The 13495-nt window shown below is 40.2% G+C and overlaps 1 protein-coding gene across 1 annotated transcript; it reads left to right on the top strand.

Moving 5' to 3' along the window:
- Window positions 1-3606: 3606 nt before the first annotated feature.
- Window positions 3607-13313, top strand: LOC122993726 (discoidin domain-containing receptor 2-like). The gene is made up of 16 exons (XM_044368118.1): window positions 3607-3697; window positions 4889-4991; window positions 5536-5773; window positions 6482-6629; window positions 6833-6935; window positions 7057-7264; window positions 7689-7929; window positions 8097-8162; window positions 8672-8808; window positions 9004-9214; window positions 9304-9527; window positions 9841-9968; window positions 10177-10395; window positions 10489-10723; window positions 12236-12385; window positions 12589-13313. Exons 1-16 carry the CDS (start codon window positions 3622-3624, stop codon window positions 12721-12723), a joined length of 2622 nt encoding a protein of 873 aa, XP_044224053.1. The 5' UTR covers window positions 3607-3621; the 3' UTR covers window positions 12724-13313.
- Window positions 13314-13495: the final 182 nt, after the last annotated feature.

The following is a 13495-nucleotide window of genomic DNA, read 5'->3' as shown; positions in this document are numbered from 1 at the left end:
TGCAGCTGCTGACACAGATAGTGGGAGGCCTCCAGTAGCTGGCTTTTACTTTGCATGATTATAATAGTGTCACTCTGCTCACCCCCTCATGAAGCTATCTTAGTATTTTTAATTGTAATCAAGTCAAATTATCTGAGAAAACATTGTTTCAGTGTACATGCTGTGTTATCCTTTGGTTTGGTATTTTTAGCCTAATGACTCTGCTGATCCCCTGACTTTAACTCTAGCACCATAGTTGGATGTTTTTGATTTTTAGTGAACTATGTCAATAACTATTAGATGGATTCCTTAGAACTGTAGTAAAGATGTCCATATTGCCTAGAGGATGAATCCTAATGATCCCCTGACTTTTCCTCAAGTGTAGTCAGCTTGTCAAAATGTTTACTTATCCATTGAAATATCTGAACATCTGCATGATGAATTGGCAAAACATTTTGTACAGATATTATATGGTATGGTTATGGTTATTATATGGTTCCCAATCCTCCTGATGTTGCTGATTCACTGACTTTTCTGCCACCACCATAAGATTGATGTTTGTGGTTTTGAGTTAAATGTCTTGACAGCTATTGGATGGATTGCTATTAAATTTGATGAGTATTTTTTTTTATTTGTTCAACAATTGTGACCAAATAGCTACCTGCAAAACTAATGACCCTCCTAAATTACCAGTTTGCCACTTGTAAACAGCGTTGACATCAACCTCCAAGTCATAATTATGACTGAGAAAATGGGATTTTTTTGAAAGCTCTGATATATCTGACTCAGAATTTAATAATTAGTGGGCTATTGCCGTGAACGCTCGCAAGGCCTTAACATAGTCATCTTTCCCATCCATCCGCCATGGTGTGAACGCGCCATAGGTATCAACATTATGAGCATATTAACATGCTGACGTCAACATTAGCCTCAGTTGCTAGCATGACACATCCATTACATCTGTTTTTATTACTCATTATTCCAGTTAAATTTACCACTTGTGCAGATGATATTCATGCACTCCAACAGATGTGAGTAGACCTGTCAGCCTGTGAGCCACCACTTAGCTGTCTCTGTATGTCCGTACGTCATGTATCCATGAGAACCTGCACCGTTTATGATGAGTCATGAATCTCTCTCTAAATCTCCTCCTGAAAAATAGTTGATATTCTGCTAACCCATCGTGATCAGTTTTATTAAAGAGAGACAGTCACACATTATGATCATTTCTTAGAAATCACCCTTTAAAGGAATAGATTGATATTTGGAAGAAGATGCTCATTACTTTTCCTGCCAAGAGTTGATGAGAAGATTCATAACACTCATGTTTGTACACTAAATGAAGCTACAGCCAGCAGGCTAGTTAGCTTAGCTTAGCATAAAGATTGGATTCAAAGGGAAAAAACTAGCCTGCTCTGTCCGAATGTACCAGAATCCTGTTATCAGCACCTAAATCTCACTGAAATCTCACTAAATCTCACTAACATGCCTTAGAGATGCTGGTTGGCATATTTTTGACCTTTGACAGTGCCGGACTAGGTGTTTCCCCCTCTTTCCAGCGTTTATGCTAAGCAACTGTAGGCAACCTGGCTGTGGTGCCATTTTAACTGAGAGTGGTATTCATTTTCTCAACTCCTGGCAAGAAGGCAAGCAAGCATATTTTCCAAAATGGCTCTGTAATGAAGTATAACAGAGGTCTTGAAAACCCTTTTAAGTGTTGCAACTGAAGAAAAGAATAAGAGGTAATGTGGTTGAAAAGAAATGCATGGACTTATAAAATAAACAGTTCAACTGAAGTTTTAACACGACACATTCCTCAGAATTTCCCCATATTTTTCTTTCTCTTTTTATTTTCTTCCCTCTAGAAAATTACATCAGGCTTTGGTTTCGCACATAACATCCTTAAGGAAGCTTTTCATGGATATGTGTGTTGCTGCAGCAGCAGTGAGTATAGAATAAAACTTCTTTCATTCTGACCAGTGCCATGTCATGAATTCATGCCAGTTTCATTTAGTAAAAAATACATAACGGTATTGTAGTAGAAACTTTGTATTGCGTTTTTTTCTCAATTTAACATTTGATAAAAGAAGTGGAGAAGTCAGAAGACTTATAAGCATAAATTGCAGGATATTTTGTGGTTGTCCATGCTCCTAAACCATTCTGATTCATATATTGATTTATGATAATCAAAACTTCTTCTGCCTCCTTCTGCTTTAGCTACTGTGGCTATTTTACTTTTAATCCTTGCTGTGACTCATTTTGTTTGCATTCTGTGATAGTTTTTTGTTTTTCTGTAAAGCATCACATCTCCTCCAGTAATTAGCAGGTTGTCCTCTGCAGGAAAATGAACTCTGCTCTGTTTTTGTCAGTAGCTCTTGGTGGAAGCTGCCAGATACTGCTGCTCTCAGCTGCCTCTGTGGGCCATAATTGAAACCATTTGTGGATCAGGTGGAATTCTGGGATTTTGGCCTCCCCTCAAAATCCCAAAGCGTGTTATTTTCTCTGTTTCTTTACTCCAGCCAGAAAGACCAGAAAGACTCTTACATCAGCCTTCATTTCCCCTCTCTCTGTCTCTCTCTCTCTCTCTCTCTCTCTCTCTCTCTCTCTCTCCCTTTTCCATTCCCAGAAAGTTCTTCCGAGGAAGAGGTCAGCGACTTGCAGTGCTGAATGCATCAACTCAAACTAAATGAGGAATATTCGCTGAGACAGATGGTTTCATAATAAGGAGAGAAAAACTTGCGAAAGTAAGTCTAATTCATATTTTCCTCATATGAGACTATTAACCCCAATGTCCACGTTGACGTTTAATGTGTGTGTGTCGGGCTTGCTTCAGTATAGAGAGCAACATCATGCAGGGAAATACATGACACAAGTTAAAAATAAGCCTATACACAAGAGAGTCAGATCAGATCAGAGAGTCGTAGCTTTATTTGCATTTCTTTTTTCTTATTATTTTAATCAGGTACCAGCGAATTTGCAGTAAAGTAGTTATTATACCAGAAGGGTCAATGACCATCATGTCAGCTCTTCAGAAATGGAAATTCTAGTGAAAGATGTGAGTTCTCATCATTAAATTCAGTGTATATTTTATTTCATATTATGTGCATGTCAGACAGAAGCTCATTTTGCACTATTAATACCACTACATTCTACACGTCACACTGCCACAGAACAACTTTGTCCCCCCACGTTTTTTGGTGAATGCACCACATGAATAACACTGAGGATCTAGTGTATGCCAGTGTGTGTTTAAGGTATAAGTCACTGTAACCTTCACAAGGCTTTTTATAAGGCGAATAAAATGAGAGCTCATACCGCAGGTACTGTGGCAGGAGAGAGCAGGACTGGATTACAAGGAGGACTGTGTGTGCATTTACCACCAGGGTTGTAGGATGTTTAACTCTGTTTAACAGTTTGTTACATCCTACTATCACTGAAATGTAACCACATATTCATGCTCATCCTAAATTTACCCATGATTGTTGTGGTAAATTTGTTGACATGGATTATTGGAACTTAAAAAAAAATCATACTTTGGATTACTTTGCTGATTATGACAAGCTTTACAACTAACCTCACGCACTGATCTACAACCTTCTTGAAATATATTGGTGTGCAGCTCCTTGAGAAGCGACAAAGGTCATGGAGGTTCAGCAGATCACACACCACCTCGTCTTTATCCTGCTGGCTGCTACAGTAAGATCTCAAGTCAACCCAGGTACACATTTATCTTTTATATATCTGCCATTTAGCTGATACTGTTTCTCAGAACAGGGAGAGGTTCAGTTTCTTACTTCTTGAACTCTTTGGTGGGCATTAAACTTCAAACATTTTCAAACCGCTAGTCCGCCCTGCTCGCTGCACGTGCAGTTGAACAATGAATGATAGAATGAGTCCAGTTTAGTTTACAGTGTGTGATTAAAGCATAAATGTATGAACCAGCCAATGTGGATCTGTCATATGTTCGCTTAAAATAACGTTTTCATATTCCTGAGGGATAGGTATGTTGACAAGATGGAGAAGGAAAGCAATTTTAGGTGGGTGGGCTTAAAATGCAAGAATGTAGTGTGTGTGTGTGTGTGTGTGTGTGTGCGTGCGCGCGCATGCATGTGTGTCTATGTGGTTTACCTAATGGTCAGACGGCAAATATCCTCAGAACAGGCAGACCTTTCACAAGCGGGGGGCATTTGGGGGAAAAAAAAAAGTTTGAAAATTTGAAGGCGTAGTTGTAGGTAATACACACATACACACACATGCATACACACACACATACAGTCATTTGACTTTCCCACTTCGAATATTTTTGCAGTAAAAGGCTTATTTGTTCTGCTTCTCTCTCAAGCACATGTCAAGCTTTTCAGTGGGAAGGTGAATAAAACACAGATGTCCCTTAATTGCCAGGTAGAGGTGGTACGAATAAACAGTGACACTCTGGTAGATGCAGTGAGCTGCCGTATGGCCACTGAATCATATTAATACTATAATCTTGCTTCTGTTGTTGTCAAAGGTATTTTTTAGCACCCACACAACACTTAATGCCCAGCAGATGCCGATCCTTCAAAACTCAAAAGTTTCTCTCACGTGGCTGCTGTAGAAATTATGAAAAGGAATGAAAACTGAAGACCGGGCAGCTTAGAGGCCGCTCGTGTCTCATTTTGCTTAGACTGGCACCTACACAGTGATGCCTCTGTTTGGCTTTAGAGGCCTTGCAGGGCTGCTGGAAGGGGACTGGGGGGAAGGGACACACCCTGACCACTTAACACTCAGCTCCTCACGTCCTGCAGGGATATAAAAAGGATAAAAACTCATATGGCATGTGAAAGATCTCACACTCACATGTACAAACACATAAAAGACATATTCATAACGTGAGCAGCATGTGTATCAGTGATGCTTCATGTGTTTGTAGAAATGTGTCGCTATCCTCTCGGTATGACCGGTGGGCAGATTCAGGATGAGGACATCTCTGCTTCCAGTCAGTGGTCTGAGTCAACTGCTGCAAAATTTGGCAGGCATGTCATGGCATGATTATTAATATTTTTTTTTCTTTCATTTCAGTTCTTTTCATTTACTTTGGGCCACATACTCTAATATGTCCTTAGAAAGCATGCAGGGTTGTAACAATACTTAAGTTCAATAATCAGGAAATATGCTTTGACCTTGTTACTTCTTGAAAGCACACAGGATGTTTCCAACACAAAGATGCCGGAAACAGAGTGGTGCAAGCAGAATATGTTGAGATTTTCAGGAACTGGCTAGAAGTTGAATAATTACAGTATTGTTTTACAATATTTCCAGATGGAGTACAGAGTAGTCGAAGATGCTGCCATGCAAATATGAATTCATTAACATAGAAAAGATAACGCATAGTAGATAAGTTAACTTTTCCTCTCCCCTCAGTATTCTTGTCTTCTCTACCTCCTTCCTCTTCATTTATGTCTCACAACATTCTTCTTATTCTTGCTCTAAGATTTTCTGTCCCTTTCCCTCTTCCTGAACTCTTCACCTTTCCCTTCTTTCACTGTCTCATCTCTTATTCTTCTCTCTCCTCCTCAGACTTGACTTTGACAACGGAGACGGGGATGGTGCCTGGTGCCCTGACATCATGTCAGAGCCCGACGGCCTCAAAGAGTATCTCCAGGTGGATCTGCGGTCACTGCACTTCATCACGCTGGTGGGCACACAAGGTCGCCATGCCGACGGCATGGGTAACGAGTTCGCCCAGAGATACAGGATCAAGTACAGCCGTGACGGCAACAACTGGGTGGGCTGGCATGATAGGAAGGGAAGACAGGTGAGCGCATATGATTCTGTTTAGGCCCAAACGTTATCATGACCAGGTGTGTGCAGAGTAAACACTGCCATATTGAATCTGTATTTCAGTTAGACAAGCGGACCATACGTATGTCATTGGTTCATTTTGTTTCTTTAATTAACCCTGACAACGGTATGAGGGTGCCAGATATACCACTTTAACTTCAATTAGTCATTATGACAGGATTTTGTCACAATCAGTGTAACAAAGTCAAAGGTGTTTAGATGGAAAAGACATCTTCATTGCAACTGATAACAGCATAGTTCAGGAAATGGTTTTAAATAGAGAAACACTAGCACTGGCATGATATATAGAGTTCCAGTTTGCATACAGAAATACCAAAATTGTTAACCTGAAAAACTCACACTGATGTTAAAAATGCAAAAATTTTTGTCACAAAGCAACCTTGATTCTCAGCAGCGGTACAGTATTGTTCAGTTGATGATTGTTTATGCAGTTGTGTTGCGTAAGATCCAGTTTTTTTTAAGCTTGACCCAAACAAGAGACAAGAGGGCAGCATGTCTCAGCCTCTCCTGCATTGATTATGACTCTTTTTTTAATCAGTTTCTTGTCAGTCCCCTAATTTTATGCCACCATCAATATGTACAGGATATGTAGTTTGATTTCTATCCCTGACACGTGTCATTCAGACAGTCCGAATTTTGTCATGTGCATCTCCTCTGCCAGGTCATCGAGGGGAACAGGAATGCGTATGATGTGGTGCTGAAGGATCTGGAGCCTCCCATCATAGCTCGTTTTGTGCGCTTTATGCCAGTGACAGACCACTCCATGATTGTGTGTATGAGAGTGGAGCTCTACGGCTGTGAATGGCTGGGTTAGTCATACGTTTCCATAACAAATGTCTTCATTTAGTCAAACTACCAACATGAAGCATATTTTAAAAACAATTACCAAAATATATGTATTTGTTTTTTTCTATCTTGGTCATTTTGTATGATTTGACATGTTAAAAAATGTGTTAACAGTCATAATCTGCACATCAATAATAATGTCTAACCTTTGACCTGTCCCTTTTAGATGGCCTGGTGTCTTACAGCATCCCAGATGGGCACCAAATGATCTACAGAGGCCTGGATGTCTACTTTAATGACTCTGTGTATGATGGTGCATCAGCTGAAAGGTTTGTATTTTACTGCTACTTACTCCTTGTTTCCTATGACTGGAGTGGGAGATTTTTTTTCTTCGCATTGAAATATCAGTCATAACTTTAAATTTGACATGCTGTTGTTTTCTATTTTCAGTTCTTCCATCCAGCCCTTTACTAGACTCACAAAGGGGCTCGGCCAGCTGACAGATGGTACCTGGGGTCTGGATGATTTCCTTCACAGCCACATGTACAGTATGTGGCCAGGGTACGACTATGTGGGCTGGAGCAACAAGAGCATCCCCAAAGGTTACGTAGAGATGACCTTTGAGTTTGACCACGTCCGAAACTTCACTTCCATGAAGGTAAGAAGTCAGCGCAGGGAGTAGTAGCGAACAGCTTTATGGTGACAAAGTGGAATAACGTTAAAATTGCTGAACCAACACTATGCTGAACTGTGCCATGCTGGGCAAGCAGCCGTCCTCTATAGCTGCTGCAAATTTTATTGAGGCATAAACATTTTTAAATGGTGCAAAGTGTCATTGCAGTGTGAAAATGACTTTCTCTGTATAATCAGTCTATTTGTCATAGGTAAATGCTGCAGCCAGAGACCAGAGTTGGAAGATAATGTTTTTAAGCTACAACAGCGAGACAAATTAGTCTTTACTAGACCAACTTCTGCATAATCTTCCCCTCTTAATTCTGACTCCTCTAACTAATTGCAAGATTTCTTTTTAGTTCTTTGATCATGCATGCATATATTTACATATTCCGCATCCACCCCCACAGGTTCACTGTAATAACATGTTTAGTCGAGGGGTGAGGATGTTCAGACAGGCCACCTGTTACTTCCGGTCAGGATCAGAATGGGAGGCAGACCCTGTGTCCTTCAGGCCTACTGTCGATCGTGTGAGCCAAAGCGCCCGTTTTGTCACCGTGCCCCTCGGGGACCGCACAGCCAGCGCCATCAAGTGCCGTTTCCACTTCAGTGACCTTTGGATGCTGTTCAGTGAGGTGGCCTTCCAGTCAGGTAAAATGGGATCCTTGTGTGGGTGTCATCTTCCAGTCGCTGCCTCGTTAGAAACCGAATGTTTCTCCATTTTATTTTCCAGAAAATGCTGGATAGCTGCTCTTCTGTCTGACTGTACAGTATATCTTTCATCTTTGTCTTTCCTCCTTTCTTTCTCCCACTCACAGGCTCAGCAGTGTACAATACATCTCTGACTCCTCGCAAACATGGACACCCAACAAACATACTACCAGGTCAGCAGCTGAGCACTATATGTGTGTGTGTGTGTTTATTTAAATATTGGCAGTAATTTCAAAGAAATCAGGCACTGCAGAAAAAGACTGGCAGGAGAGTGTACGCTCACTTGAATAAAACATGGGGTGAATATAATCTTCAGTCAACCATAAATATAATTATACATTTAAAAACATTCATTTATTATTTATCTTAATCTGGCTTGAATTTGTGTTATACATCTTAGATCTAGTATGTGTGATGATTTATTTCAGTCTAAAAATGCAGGTAGTATCACTTCAAAAAGGTGGGTTAGCTCGAATGTTCTCTGATTAAACAGTGCCCCCTGCTGATACACTTCAAAATGACTGATCATTAAAAAGTCACGCTTCTCTTACTGTGCTTGCAATGACACATGAGGGGATTAGGCAATAAGAATGTAATTAATTTGGGCTATGATAAGAACTTGAGTTGTGATGGATTAAATTAAATCCATCTCAACTCCCAACTCTCATCTCATCTTAATTAGGGGATGATCCTACTCATAAAGTGGATGACAGCAATACCAGGATCTTGATTGGCTGCTTGGTGGCTATTATTGCCATCCTCTCAGCTATCATAGTCATCATCCTGTGGCGGCAAGTCTGGCAGAAGATGCTTGAGAAGGTGTGAAGAGATTTTCCTTTTGTATTCGATGTCTCATAAAAATGTACGATTATTTGATGTCTTTATTTTTGATAAACACTGAGAAAAGTATTTTTGGTTATCATTCAGACTTATGGTTCTAATCCAACCATCCTTCAACAAAATTGACATCTAATTCAATAATTAACAGCAGACTTTAACTACTCACCTTCTTAGGCATCCCGTCGCATCCTGGATGATGAACTCACAGCTCGTCTTGCAGTCCAGACTCAGGCCTTCTCCTTCCACCACTCCTCTCTGTCCAGCGAAAGTGGCTCCACCACCAACTCCACCTACGAGAGAATCTTCCCCCTCTGCTCCGACTACCAGGAGCCCTCACGCCTTATCAGGAAACTGCCCGAGTTTGCTCAATCCACAGAACACCTGGGTAAGATGACAAAAGCATAATAAAGCAGTGGAGGTCGGCTGCGGCTGCAGCTGCTGCATGTGAGCTTTTGTGTCTCTCTTCCACATCAGGACCAAGCACCTCCTGTAGAGCCCTTGCAGCCGGTGGCTCAGACAGTGCCCCCCACTATGCGGAGGCAGACATCATCAGCCTGCAGGAGTCCTCGGACAGCAGCACCTACTCCATCACGGCTGTCAACATGAATCTCTTCGCTGGCACCGATTCATCCATGAGAGAGTTCCCCAGACACAAGCTCACCTTCAAGGAGAAACTGGGAGAGGGCCAGTTTGGAGAAGTACATTCAGTTTTGTATCTCTGATGTTTGTTAGCATTGCTTTGGGATATTAGAAGTACTCTTGGAAATGATTATTAGATTCTTTTGACTGATCACTCTATGCCAACATTATGTTGATGTAACTTTATAGCTCTTGTTTTTAAAATGAAATGAACTGGACGATAGATGTTGCTGTGTGGTGAAGTGTGAAATGCAGTGACTATACAGTAGATGCTGACAAAGAGGCAACACTTAGTGGTATTAAACACAGCTAAACAGATTGGTTTAAGTGGTGCCAAGTGGATGATGGACTGACAAAGTGTTTTTTAAACAGGTGCACTTGTGTGAGGCAGAGGGCATGCAGGACTTTTTGGATGAGGATTTGTCTATAGAGGGAAATAATGAGTCACCTCTGCTGGTTGCTGTTAAAACACTGCGAGAAGACGCCAACAAGAATGCAAGGTATAAGAAACTGGTCACTTCTTTTTGTTTGTCACTTTTCAGACAAATTATAATCTCTTACTGTGTGTATAATATAATATTTTCCTGATAATTTACCATCAAACAGGCAGAAAATCTACACATTTGTCTCCAGCTGCATGGTTCTAATTATTCATTAAGTCGTCAATCAGTTAGTGAATTACAATTGTTCGTCCCCACTCTGCCACAGGAACGACTTCCTGAAGGAGATTCGAATCATGTCTCGTCTGAGGGACCCCAACATTGTCCGCTTGCTGGCAGTGTGTGTGGACACAGACCCTCTGTGTATGATCACTGAATACATGGAAAACGGAGACCTCAACCAGTTCCTCTGTAATCTCAGGCTAAAAGAGGCTGCTGATGAAGACAAGACGGGACAAGAGGAGAAACAGGAGAAGAGTATGGTCAGGTAGGATCAGCTAAATTGTAATGATTATGAGGGGTATAATACATACAATACATATTGATACATAATATATATTCTGTTTCTTTTGTTCTTTAGCTACAGTAAATTGATAGGCATGGCCGTGCAGATTGCATCTGGTATGAAGTACTTGTCCTCTCTCAACTTTGTCCACCGTGATCTGGCCACCCGCAACTGCTTGGTGGGTAAGAACTACACCATAAAGATTGCAGATTTTGGCATGAGTCGCAACCTGTACCGCGGGGACTACTACCGGATCCAGGGCCGAGCCGTCCTGCCCATTCGCTGGATGTCGTGGGAGAGCATCCTACTGGTGAGTAATCTGAGGAACATGTGTGACGTCTGTTGAGGAAAACTGAAGTAACACATTAGTCTAGCTTTGTTTTGTTAAGACATAAAGCATGTTCCAATCATGCTCATGTTGAGGAAGTGGCTGTTTACTGTTTAAATGTCACATTAGACTTTATTCAGTTAAGGTCAATAAGTCAGGAAGAGCACAATAATCAGTCATTAAAGCCCCCACACTCCCATGGTGCACCCCCACAGGTGTTTTCACTTATCTTACCTAATTAGACCTCCTCTCAGGACTGAGGGGAAGTGTACAGATTCTGCCTGACAGACCTTTTTCACAGCAGACATTTTGACATGTCAAAGCAGGAAGTGCACAGGTGCAATTAATCACATTAATGATGGCTGAATCCCATTTAGGTTTTCCAAATTCATGACCCTGGTACAATGAATTATGGTTCACCAGTATGGCTTCCTTGGACACTTGAATAGAAGAGAGCCATCGTCAATGTTATCATTCTCACCAGTGCTTCTCCTGCTATGACAAGTCATAATGTCAGCCAAGGATAAAGATTAATTGAATTCTCCCTCTCGCTCCTATTGCTCCTATCTTTTTTCACATCAGACATTTTGACTTGTTATAGTCATATATAACATATAACTGACTGGGCACTCTTACAATTGTGGCTATAGTGACAGTGTTACTAAATCTGAATGTAATAACAAACGTCTGTGTTACATAATGAATCTTATACTTGTAATTGTTAAATTCCACATACACAAGGCAAGATTCTCTTAGTCTTTCCTAAACATAAATGTTTTTCTGATTTTTTGGCTACTTTAAGACTTATGACAAACAAAAAAAAGTGTACGTACATTGTTGTTTTATGAAGAATTATTTTCCATGTCCCTCAATTAACTGTTGTTTTTCATTGTCATTACTGTTTACTTGATATTTTTTGATATTATTTGATTATGTTGTAAGGATCTTACAGTCACTGTTAAATATTCATTTATTTGTTATTTTTATTTATTTTATTTATTTTCTTATATTTTCATTTACTTCACATATAATTATGTTTTGCACAATGACATTTTGAATTGCACAAGAATGCATATTTTCTATTTAACTGCTGAAAGTCTGTATGTTCATGGTGTTCAATAAAAAACTTTTTTATTATTTTAACATTAACTTTTCTATTTCAAGGGAAAATTCCCCACTGTGAATATGATTATTTCTTAAAACTAGGTCACCTATTTAGTAGAAATGTGCAATTATTTTTGAAATTGGTGCCCTATGACCAGAGAAAACTGAGAAAAGGGCTGTAGATTCCCCATACTGCTTTTAAGAGGGACTTACCGTCCCAGTAAGTCATGAGACAGTGTGACAGTGAGCCAACATGCACAATATCAGGACCCTGAAACTGGAATTCATCCTCCATTCATTTTATTATTCACACCTGTGCTTTTCCTACTGTGACATGTCAAAATGTCTCCTGTGAAAAAAGCCTATTACGGTCTCCTTTCTCATTTCCAGGGTAAGTTCACCATGGCCAGTGACGTGTGGGCATTTGGGGTGACTCTGTGGGAGATTCTGACTCTGTGCAAGAAGCAGCCCTACTCCCAGCTCTCTGACGAGCAGGTCATTGAAAACACAGGCGAGTTCTTCAGGGACCAGGGCAAGCAGGTGAGCATCCGGCAGGTTTAGACTACCAATCCTCATGAGTACAGTCTCTTTATAGTGATCACATAAACTATTACTGGCTATCACAGAGCCAGATTTACAGGAAATGTCTAAAAAATCTGTTCATTTTTAATTTAAAAAAAATGCAACTCATTGCACTTTTAATACTAACCCTACATTGAGATTATTTTGCCTTACACTTGCAGGTCTACCTGCCAAAGCCTCCCTGTTGTCCTGATAGAGTGTACAATGATCTGATGCTGAGCTGCTGGAGGAGAAACGCCAAGCAGAGGCCAAGCTTTCAGGAAATACACAGTCGGCTGATGGAGAGCCTGGCGTAGCAGATGGAACGTATCATTTCTCTCTGTCTTGCACTGTCACCTTTGGTCCCTTCGGTCAGGATTTACTCTGAATCAACCTGTCAAATGTTTTCCATTTGTTTTATGCTTGCTTACCACAATGGTGCTGTAAATAATAAGATATGATGAGAGGGTGTGCAACTGAACATGGTCTTACTTTGTAGATATGCAAATGAGCTCTGAGTATTTATTAATTTCTTTTTATTTCCTATGCTATGTCTATTTATAGAGTAGGCTACTCCATGGTAAGTCTAGGTTTTGAAACATAATTGTGAATATTTTTAAAAGTGTTTTCCATACATATATCTAACTCTATTGCACATTTATTAGAGAATGTCAGTACAGTTGTGTGACCTTTTTTGTTCAGCGTTTCTTGTGACATGTTAATAACTGTTTTCTGGGTGATGATGTGTTTTTACTCTGCAGCAGCTCACTGACATGTTTTATAAACATTTTATGTCCTTTTGCAGAAATGAATGAACTGTATATTGTTGAAGAGTAGCAAAGAACCAAGATATTTAATAGCTGTCAAACCAAAGATTCTTGTAAATAAAGAAAAATGAATAAGCACTTCTGTTTGTTGTTTTTTACTGGAGTTTGTTGTTCACATTTGTTTTTGTTTTGTTTTGTATTGGTTTGGATTTTTTGTCCAGTTGCCTTTTAGACACAAGCTGAAAAAATTATTGTAGCGACATTTTCAAGCGTTGTGCTCTTTTGGACCTCCTTCCTCTCCGTAGTAGAAGCTGATTGGCCA

The sequence above is a fragment of the Thunnus albacares genome, chromosome 12 (assembly GCF_914725855.1).
Source record: "Thunnus albacares chromosome 12, fThuAlb1.1, whole genome shotgun sequence".
Lineage (NCBI taxonomy): Eukaryota > Metazoa > Chordata > Actinopteri > Scombriformes > Scombridae > Thunnus > Thunnus albacares.
The sequence above is the reverse complement of the archived record's forward strand: the minus strand, read 5'-3'. Positions and strand labels throughout refer to the sequence as shown.

What these genes read in the sequence shown, in the direction of transcription:
- LOC122993726 (XM_044368118.1), top strand. Translation starts at nt 3,622, where the DNA reads ATGGAGGTTCAGCAGATCACACACCACCTCGTCTTTATCCTGCTGGCT. An exon ending in TGAGGTGGCCTTCCAGTCAG is followed by an intron (nt 7,930 to 8,096) that starts GTAAAATGGGAT and finishes TCCCACTCACAG; the next exon opens with GCTCAGCAGTGTACAATACA. An exon ending in CCCAACAAACATACTACCAG is followed by an intron (nt 8,163 to 8,671) that starts GTCAGCAGCTGA and finishes CATCTTAATTAG; the next exon opens with GGGATGATCCTACTCATAAA.